We start from the raw sequence: 10,468 nt of genomic DNA, 5'->3' as shown, positions 1-10,468 counted from the left end.
ACCCCCACAGCCCCTCCCCTCCCTGCGTCTCCCACTCCGCGGAGCGAGCGAGGGTTGGGTGAGTATCGATCTGTGCGGACCGCATGGAAGAGGGAATCTGGGAGTGAGGCTCGGTCCGTTAGGTGAGCAACAGAACGCTATTAAATTTTTTGTTTGTTTGTTTCGCTCGTGATGTGCTCTCTGCCCAAGAAGGGCTATTGCCCGAAACGTCGCCCATTATGTTTGCTTAAGTTAAGACCACGCGGTTTGAATGACGAAATGTGTTAGGAGTCGTTTTTTGTTGTTGTGTCGATTGTGAATGCGCACCAAATGCCGATTTCGGCAGCATCGACAATATCGTTTACAGCTGATTGACAGCTTTTTTTCTTTTTAAATAACAGATGGAGTTCGCATCACAAACCAACTACTTATCGTTTTGTTTTGTATTAGAACATCATCATCATCGCCATCAGCAGCAGCAGCATCTCGTGATTAGTGTTGGAATGTTCATCTTCGTAATTACATTGCTGTTCCCGTCGTACATACCATGTTTTCTGTTCAACAATTGTGTATTTTAAGGTGTTGTGCATTGTCCTTTGCAATATCGTCGACTCATAGTCATCGCATAATCACCTTATTGTAATCATCATAATCAGTATCCTCAGAATGTAATGACCAGTGAAGTCACGTAGGTATAAAATAAAGTTAAATTTTCGTCGTTAGCATATAAATAAAATAAAAATGTATTTTGTACCCACTACGTGACTTTACCGAAAGAACCAAAGAGTATAGATTCCTGCAGTCACGAAAGCTTCAAATCAAGAATGTAATCATCGTTTAATCGTTTTCGTCGAATAATACTAGAGTCAACGTCACCGTAATTTCACGATAGATGTTGGAATTTCCACCATAACCATCACCTTACAATCGCAATCATCATCACCATCATCGTGATCATCATCGCCGTCACACCGTAATCGTCGTTAGCATATCATCATCTTAGCATTGTCATGATCATCCCGGAGTCTCCGACAACCATCACCATTATTCAACTTCGCCGGCTCGAGACGCGAGTATCATCTGCGTGAAGTGTTCTGACGACTGCCGCTGTGGCACGTGTCTCGTGATCTACCTGCACGACGCTGAGTGTACTGCGGCTGGTAGGTGGACTGCTGAGTGTACTGCTGCTGAGTGTACTGCGGCTGGTAGGTGGACTGCTACTGGTAGGTGGACTGCTGAGTGTACTGCGGCTGGTAGGTGGACTGCTACTGGTAGGTGGACTGCTACTGGTAGGTTGACTGCTGAGTGTACTGCGGCTGGTAGGTGGACTGCTACTGGTAGGTGGACTGCTGAGTGTACTGCGGCTGGTAGGTGGACTGATACTGGTAGGTGGACTGCTACTGGTAGGTGGACTGCTGAGTGTACTGCGGCTGGTAGGTGGACTGCTACTGGTAGGTGGACTGCTACTGGTAGGTGGACTGCTGAGTGTACTGCGGCTGGTAGGTGGACTGCTACTAGTAGGTGGACTGCTACTAGTAGGTGGACTGCTGAGTGTACTGCGGCTGGTAGGTGGACTGCTACTGGTAGGTGGACTGCTGAGTGTACTGCGGCTGGTAGGTGGACTGCTACTAGTAGGTGGACTGCTGAGTGTACTGCGGCTGGTAGGTGGACTGCTGAGTGTACTGAGGCTGGTAGGTGGACTGCAACTGGTAGGTGGACTGCTATTGGTAGGTGTACTGCTGAGTGTACTGCGGCTGGTAGGTGGACTGCTATTGGTAGGTGTACTGCTGAGTGTACTGCGGCTGGTAAGTGTATTGGCAAGTGTACTGCTAATGTTAGGTGTGTTGCTATTGGTAGGTGTACTGCTACTGGTAGGTGGAATGCGACTGATAGTTGTACTGCTACCTGTAAGTGTACTACCTCTGCTGCTGCCTGTAGATGTACTGCTACTTGTACTGGGAGTGCTGCTGCTGCTGCTCACTGTTTTACTACTGCTGACTGTAGCCTCTGCTTCCAAGGGAAGGTGGGAGCAGAGAGAGGCAGAATACTGGGCTCGACGCCTCCACCGGGATTCGAACCTACACTACCACAACCACCAGCACCACCAGCACCACCACCACCATGTCTCCAATCGAGGAGGCTGCCAAACTGACGGAGAACGCCTATAAGGTGCGTGCGTGTGCGTGCGTGTGTGTGTATGCGTGCGTGTGCGTGTGACCTCCTTGCCAGCAGCGAGCCTTCGACACTTCACGTTGCCTTAAAGTGCACCTAGCCTGGCACAAGTGCCGCAATGACGTCACCGCAACTTAGTGGCTGCTGATGCTGTTGTATTTGTTGCTGTTGTATTTTGTGTGTGTAGTGTTTATAATGACGAATGAACTTCTTATGAGGCACACTCTGTTAATTGTAATACTTCTCTTACACAGTCCTTAACACACAGAGGGGTGTACGGTCCCCTCACCCGATACCCTAAGAAGGTACAGCCTCCGGACTTAGCGTGACCTACACACAGGTCTCTTGCTAACCTAAGGAGGTACAGCCTCCTATCTTGGCGGGACCTACTCACACGTCTACCGCTATCCTAGAGTCCTCCGGCTGGGACCTAGGGGAGGCTATCTGACCCACTGTTGGCCCGGCGGGTCTTGACCACTGGATACGCCGAGCCTTAGCCCTCAGAAGGGCTGGAAGGCTGGGTCCAGGGTCCTGGCTGTCTTCAGCACGGGCTACGGTCTTTCGTGTAGGGAGAGAACTCCCCGCGCTCTGCGCGGTCACCCTTCTTATACCCGTTTGTGGCCAGGTGTAACCAATCCCACATTCCCACGTGGAACTGTCTGGTTGGTTCTTACCAAACTGTGGCTACGATCCACTTCACCTCGTCTGACCCCAACCGTTATGTACACAGAGGTAACGCTGCACTGGCCCTTTGATACCTAGTGGCAATGCAGGTTACCGAACAGTGAGTAGTTAACGCCTCTACATTTCAAGTTTTTTTTTCTTCAAGTTTTTCATTTATTAGGCATAGCCCTGTGAGCCATGCGGCTCTTAAGTCGGGTGCAACCGCAACAAACAAAATTTGAACACAGAACATCCCAAAGCGACAACGCGCAACAGAAACATCCTGGAATAAACCAGCAAATATTCCACACAAAAAAACCGTATTAAAACGCTGTGTGCAAAAATCACAATGTGGTGCAAGCCAACAACAATAACCATAAGACAATTTCGATTTACCATGTTTTCGAATCACCAAAATAAAGCTATAAAAACAATGTAACAACAGTAATCATAGGAACTGTGATTTAACTTTTAACAATAATCGATATACATAATACGTACGACAAAACCTGCATCCATAGCTGGCAGCACGACACTCCCAGTGTATGATGTGTGAGTGAGTCAGCAGCAGCGTGAGAGTGTATGATGTGCGAGTCAGCGTATGATGAGTGAGTTAGTAGTAGCTTGAGTGAGTGTATGATGTGCGAGTGAGCCAGCACACGATGAGTGAACCTGTGTATGATGAGTGAATGGGTCAGTGGTTGTGCGAGTGTATGATGTGTGAGTGAGTAAGCGCATGATGAGCAAGTCAGTGCATGATGTGTGAGTGAGTCAGTGCATGGTGTGAGTGAGTCAGTGTATGATGTGTGAGTGAGTCATTGTAAGATGTGTGAGTGAGTGTATGATGTGTGAGTGAGTCAGTGTATGATGTGTGAGAAAGTCAGTGTATGATGTGTGAGTGAGTCAGTGCATGATGTGTGAGTGAGTCAGTGTATGATGTGTGAGTGAGTCAGTGCATGGTGTGAGTGAGTCAGTGCATGGTGTGAGTGAGTCAGTGTATGATGTGTGAGTGAGTCAGTGTATGATGTGTGAGTGAGTCAGTGCATGATGTGTGAGTGAGTCAGTGCATGGTGTGAGTGAGTCAGTGTATGATGTGTGAGTCAGTGTATGATGTGTGAGTGAGTCAGTGTATGATGTGTGAGTGAGTCAGTGCATGATGTGTGAGTGAGTCAGTACATGGTGTGAGTGAGTCAGTGTATGATGTGTGAGTGAGTCAGTGTATGATGTGTGAGTGAGTCAGTGCATGGTGTGAGTGAGTCAGTGTATGATGTGTGAGTGAGTCAGTGTATGATGTGTGAGTGAGTCAGTGTATGATGTGTGAGTGAGTCAGTGTATGATGTGTGAGTCAGTGTATGATGTATGAGTGAGTCAGTGTATGATGTGTGAGAAAGTCAGTGTATGATGTGTGAGTGAGTCAGTGTATGATGTGTGAGTGAGTCAGTGTATGATGTGTGAGTGAGTCAGTGTATGATGTGTGAGTCAGTGCATGATGTGTGAGTGAGTCAGTGTATGATGTGTGAGTGAGTCAGTTTATGATGTGTGAGTCAGTGCATGATGTGTGAGTGAGTCAGTGTATGATGTGTGAGTGAGTCAGTTTATGATGTGTGAGTCAGTGCATGATGTGTGAGTGAGTCAGTGTATGATGTGTGAGTGAGTCAGTGTATGATGTGTGAGTGAGTCAGTGTATGATGTGTGAGTGAGTCAGTTTATGATGTGTGAGTGAGTCAGTGTATGATGTGTGAGTGAGTCAGTGTATGATGTGTGAGTGAGTCAGTGTATGATGTGTGAGTGAGTCAGTGTATGATGTGTGAGTGAGTCAGTGTATGATGTGTGAGTGAGTCAGTGTATGATGTGTGAGTGAGTCAGTGTATGATGTGTGAGTGAGTCAGTGTATGATGTGTGAGTGAGTCAGTGTATGATGTGTGAGTGAGTCAGTGTATGATGTGTGAGTGAGTCAGTGTATGATGTGTGAGTGAGTCAGTGTATGATGTGTGAGTGAGTCAGTGTATGATGTGTGAGTGAGTCAGTGTATGATGTGTGAGTGAGTCAGTGTATGATGTGTGAGTGAGTCAGTGTATGATGTGTGAGTGAGTCAGTGTATGATGTATGAGTGAGTCAGTGTATGATGTGTGAGTGAGTCAGTGTATGATGTGTGAGTGAGTCAGTGTATGATGTGTGAGTGAGTCAGTGCATGGTGTGAGTCAGTGTATGATGTGTGAGTGAGTCAGTGTATGATGTGTGAGTGAGTCAGTGTAAGATGTGTGAGTGAGTCAGTGTATGATGTGTGAGTGAGTCAGTGTATGATGTGTGAGTGAGTCAGTGTATGATGTATGAGTGAGTCAGTGTATGATGTGTGAGTGAGTCAGTGTATGATGTGTGAGTGAGTCAGTGTATGATGTGTGAGTGAGTCAGTGCATGGTGTGAGTCAGTGTATGATGTGTGAGTGAGTCAGTGTATGATGTGTGAGTGAGTCAGTGTAAGATGTGTGAGTGAGTCAGTGTATGATGTGTGAGTGAGTCAGTGTATGATGTGTGAGTGAGTCAGTGTATGATGTGTGAGTGAGTCAGTGTATGATGTGTGAGTGAGTCAGTGTATGATGTGTGAGTGAGTCAGTGTATGATGTGTGAGTGAGTCAGTGTATGATGTGTGAGTGAGTCAGTGTCGGCTCCCTCTGCTCGCGCCGTTGGCATCCCCCCGGGTCCGTCGCCCCCCCCCCCCGGCTCCGTCGGCCCCCCCCGGCTCTGTCGCCCCCCCCCAGCTCCGTTGGCCCCCCCCGGCTCCGTCGGCCCCCCCCTGGCTCCGTCATCCCCCCCCTGGCTCCGTCGGCCCCCTCACAAGCGGCCCCCTCACAAGCGGCCTCCGCCAGCCGCTGCTGGGAACGCGGCCCGGCAGCGGCCCGGGAGCACGTGCGCCTCAGGCGTCCATCTTGCTCACGCCTACATGTGCATGTGGGCTCGCTGACAGCACTTGCCCCAAGGCTGTTCAAGGATATATGGGGGATCTTTGTTGTGCTTGCCAACGCAACACCAAAGGAAGTTGTGTGACTAGCACCGCACCCAGCCGCCTTTGTCTTCCCAGTGTTGATATTAAAATTCCATCTGCTGGCCGACTTTGGCTATCAATCATCACCATCATACCATTATCAGCCGTGGTCTATCCACTGCTAGATGAAGGCCCCCCCCCCCCTCCCACAGCGTCACCACCTCTCACAGTCTTACTCCTGCAACTGCTCACAGCGTTCCATCTCCACGCAGGTCGCCCTTGGCTGGCATTCCATCATTCGTCTTGTTCATCTGCCATCATCATCGTGGTCATCCCTTCTAGCCACGATGTGGCCTGCGGAAAGCCCAACCAACTTCTGATAAAATCAGTACCAATTTGTGCGAAGTCACAATTTTCTTGTGTCTAATCAATGACGGCCCGTCACCTCCTCATCGCTCTTCTATCGCTGCTACAATGGTTTCTTCATTTTACTCACGAACGTCACTCATTGATTCCTCCACCCGCTGACCACACTGCAGGTCAACGCACTCACCCCCTTACCTACTCAACGACTCACCCACTCACTCACCCGCCCACTCACCCACCCATTCACCACACTGCAGGTAACAACAACGCACTCACCCCCTTACCTACTCAACGACTCACCCACTCACTCACCCGCCCATTCACCACACTGCAGGGTCACAACAATACACTCACCCACTTACCCACTCACCCACTCACAACCCCACCCACCCACTCACCACACCGCAGGTCACAACAACACACTCACCCACTTACCCATTCACCCACTCACCCACTCACAACCCAATTCACCCACCCACTCACCACAGTGCAGGTCACAAGAACGCACTCACCCACTTACCCACTCACCCACTTACCCATTCACCCACTCACAACCCCACTCACCACACTGCAGGTCACAACAACACAATCACCCACTCACTACCCCACTCACCACACTGCAGGTCACAACAACACACTCACCCACTCACCCACTCACTACCCCACCCACCCACTCACCACACTGCAGGTCACAACAACACACTCACCCACTCACTACCCCACTCACCACACTGCAGGTCTCAACAACACACTCACTCACCCACTCACTACCCCACCCACCCACTCACCACACTGCAGGTCACAACAACACACTCACCCACTCACCACCCCACTCACCACACTGCAGGTCACAACAACACACTCACCCACTCACTACCCCACTCACCACACTGCAGGTCACAACAACACACTCACCCACTCACTACCCCACTCACCACACTGCAGGTCACAACAACACACTCACCCACTCACTACCCCACTCACCACACTGCAGGTCACAACAACACACTCACCCACTCACTACCCCACCCACTCACAACCCCACTCACCACACTGCAGGTCTCAACAACACACTCACTCACCCACTCACTACCCCACCCACCCACTCACCACACTGCAGGTCACAACAACACACTCACCCACTCACTACCCCACTCACCACACTGCAGGTCACAACACACTCACCCACTCACTACCCCACTCACCACACTGCAGGTCACAACAACACACTCACCCACTCACAACCCCACTCACCACACTGCAGGTCACAACAACACACTCACCCACTCACTACCCCACCCACTCACTACCCCACTCACCACACTGCAGGTCACAACAACACACTCACCCACTCACAACCCCACTCACCACACTGCAGGTCACAACAACACACTCACCCACTCACTACCCCACTCACCACACTGCAGGTCACAACAACACACTCACCCACTCACAACCCCACTCACCACACTGCAGGTCACAACAACACACTCACCCACTCACTACCCCACCCACTCACAACCCCACTCACCACACTGCAGGTCACAACAACACACTCACCCACTCACTACCCCACCCACTCACAACCCCACTCACCACACTGCAGGTCACAACAACACACTCACCCACTCACTACCCCACCCACTCACAACCCCACTCACCACACTGCAGGTCACAACAACACACTCACCCACTCACTACCCCACCCACTCACTACCCCACTCACCACACTGCAGGTCACAACAACACACTCACCCACTCACCACCCCACTCACCACACTGCAGGTCACAACAACACACTCACCCACTCACTACCCCACTCACCACACTGCAGGTCACAACAACACACTCACCCACTCACCCACTCACTACCCCACCCACCCACTCACCACACTGCAGGTCACAACAACACACTCACCCACTCACTACCCCACTCACCACACTGCAGGTCTCAACAACACACTCACCCACTCACTACCCCACTCACCACACTGCAGGTCACAACAACACACTCACCCACTCACTACCCCACCCACCCACTCACCACCCCGCGGGTCACCACACTTCTCTTTCTCCCCCCCCCCACCGCCACTTTACTAACAAACTTCGCTCAGCTCAAGAAACGCATTCAACTCGTGGCCATTGCGCGTCCGCTCGTGCTGCTTGTGGCTGGGCCCCTTGACGTTTTGGGCCAACGGGCCTGCGCTCAGCAACACAGCACGTGACTTATTTTTATTTTAAACCTCCCCGAACAAACCACAGCAACGTGGAATTGCCACTATTGTCGAGTGCGCGCGCGGGTTGGGAGGGGGTGTTATTTGTTTTATCGTCAAGAGGAACCACTCGAAGAGAGGAACACTCCGAACATCCATCACGCTCATCACCCTAGGGCTGTTTGGGCTTTCCCCACGAGCCCTTTTGATAAAGGGGGGGGGGTGTATTAAAGGCGCAGGCCCTGCAACGGCTCGGCTCACACCACTGCTGGCGGCGGGACGGCGCCTCCGCTACACGGGAGTCTCTAGGCGGAATGTCCACCTCCTCTTCCACACCGACCGGACGCCTTCGAAGAGGTGGTGGGCGTACCCGCACTTGACCCCACCACCACCACACGCGTGCGACCGATCCGATCGAATGACCGCGGTGTGCACGTTGGGTGGGCAGGGGCGGCGAGGTCGATTTGCGAGAGGTCAGGGATTTGTAAGACCGCGCGCAACCGACCCACCGGTTGCTCCAACTGCCGCGCCGGGGAGACGGAGTCGAACCTGTGGCCACTCGGCGCGCCGATAAATCACCACACCGCGGCCTCGTCATCCCGACTTGACCATTGTCATCATCGCCGTCTGCCGTGTTGCTACCGCCGCCGATACCAGCGCCGCGGAACGTCCCTCGCTACAGCTCAAATATATTTGCGTGCGTGCGTGCGTGGTGGTGGCGCAGAGGTTAGCGCTACGCTGCGCTACGAACCAGGCCACCCGGGGTTTGATTTCCCGCTCGCGGCCAACACCGGTGACGATTATCTGAACCGGTCCTGGGCCTCCCCGAGGTCGACACAGCCTCAAATGAATAGCTGGTGCGATGTGTAGTAAACATCGCCACTGCGGACACAAAGGCGGCCGGGCGTGGTGTTGGCAACCCACCCCCTCGTGTTGCCGTGCCGGCCTTTATAGGTGCTACTCGCTAACAGCACTTGCCCCAACAGCTTGCCAAAGGCTTAACGGGGGAACTTTGTCTTTGCCGGCGTGAGAAAGGGACGTGGAGCTGGCCACTTCGCACACAAGCACTCTTTAGATGAGGGGGTGACGGGGTGGGCGTGATGGACGAGGTGGAGGGGAGAGAGGGGGGGAGTGTTTACAAGCCCCTGATGTGAGCAAGGGAGTTCAATGGGCTGACACGTGGCATTCAGAAAGCAACAGTGGCAGCATCAATCAGCAGCATCGTAAAAATGATCAACGTTCGTTATCAGCAATCGTCAGCAAGAAGGAGGAGCAGCAGTGGCAGCAACATCAGCGACGGTATTGGCAGAAACAGCACAAGAAGCAACGTCGTAAAAAGGCGATCAACATTAATATCAACAGCAGTGGCATCAACATCAAGACTTCCGATGTTAAATAGCATCATGAGCGGCAGCAGCAAAGAGTACAGTACTATATAATCATGAATACCACGACCAACATCACCATCATCATCACGACTACATCTACCACCGCTAGAATCATTGTCATAATTAAATCATCATCAATGCTTGAACCGTCTCCAATATCACCACCAGCATCATCGTCGTTTATATCTTCATCACAATCAACAACAACCACCACCACTAACCACCACGACCACCATCATCACGTTCATCGCTTCTCCCGCCACAACCTGGCCCATGAGACAAAGCAGGGCCTCGAGTGTGGATGAGACAACAATCATTATTGGACCTCAGACATGAGCGCAGGGGAGACAAAGGCGGCCGGGCGTGGTTGTTTAACGCACTAACCCCCTCGTGCGCCGTCCCGGCCATCACAGCTCCCACTCGCTAACAGCACTTGCCCCTTCGTTAAGGCTGCACGTGGGATCTTTGCCTTTATCATACATAACACGAAATAATCATTAGGGTCACTGTGGAAATAATCGACAGTATACTGCAGATAGGCACGCGATGTCTCTCCTGATTGCGTCGAGACGTCTCTCCCCTTAAACTATATACTGGCGTGGCTTCACGCATCCACAGCCATCTCGGCTTACAACATTTCAGAGGCGCTGGTTCAGTGCAAGCAAAACTCCGCACCTGTGATTGACATTCAGTGTCTCATCAGCA

The 10,468-nt window shown here is 51.6% G+C and overlaps 1 protein-coding gene across 2 annotated transcripts in view; it reads left to right on the top strand.

Moving 5' to 3' along the window:
* Positions 1-10,468, top strand: part of LOC116949528 (BAR/IMD domain-containing adapter protein 2-like) — a 56,344-nt gene continuing 45,876 nt past the window's right edge. Inside the window, exons 1-2 of one of the 2 annotated variants that reach the window (XM_076072401.1) lie at positions 1-122; positions 2,003-2,148. In XM_076072401.1, the coding sequence (XP_075928516.1) occupies positions 2,101-2,148 (48 nt within the window). In that variant the 5' untranslated portion in view covers positions 1-122; positions 2,003-2,100. Of the gene's footprint in view, positions 123-1,997; positions 2,149-10,468 lie in introns of both variants that reach the window. The other variant, XM_076072402.1, reaches the window with a different exon arrangement.

Source organism: Petromyzon marinus, chromosome 37, assembly GCF_048934315.1.
Source record: "Petromyzon marinus isolate PM22_M1 ecotype Great Lakes invasive population chromosome 37, UKy_Petmar_22M1.pri1.0, whole genome shotgun sequence".
In the NCBI taxonomy this organism is placed as follows: Eukaryota; Metazoa; Chordata; class Hyperoartia; order Petromyzontiformes; family Petromyzontidae; genus Petromyzon; species Petromyzon marinus.
The sequence above is the reverse complement of the archived record's forward strand: the minus strand, read 5'-3'. Positions and strand labels throughout refer to the sequence as shown.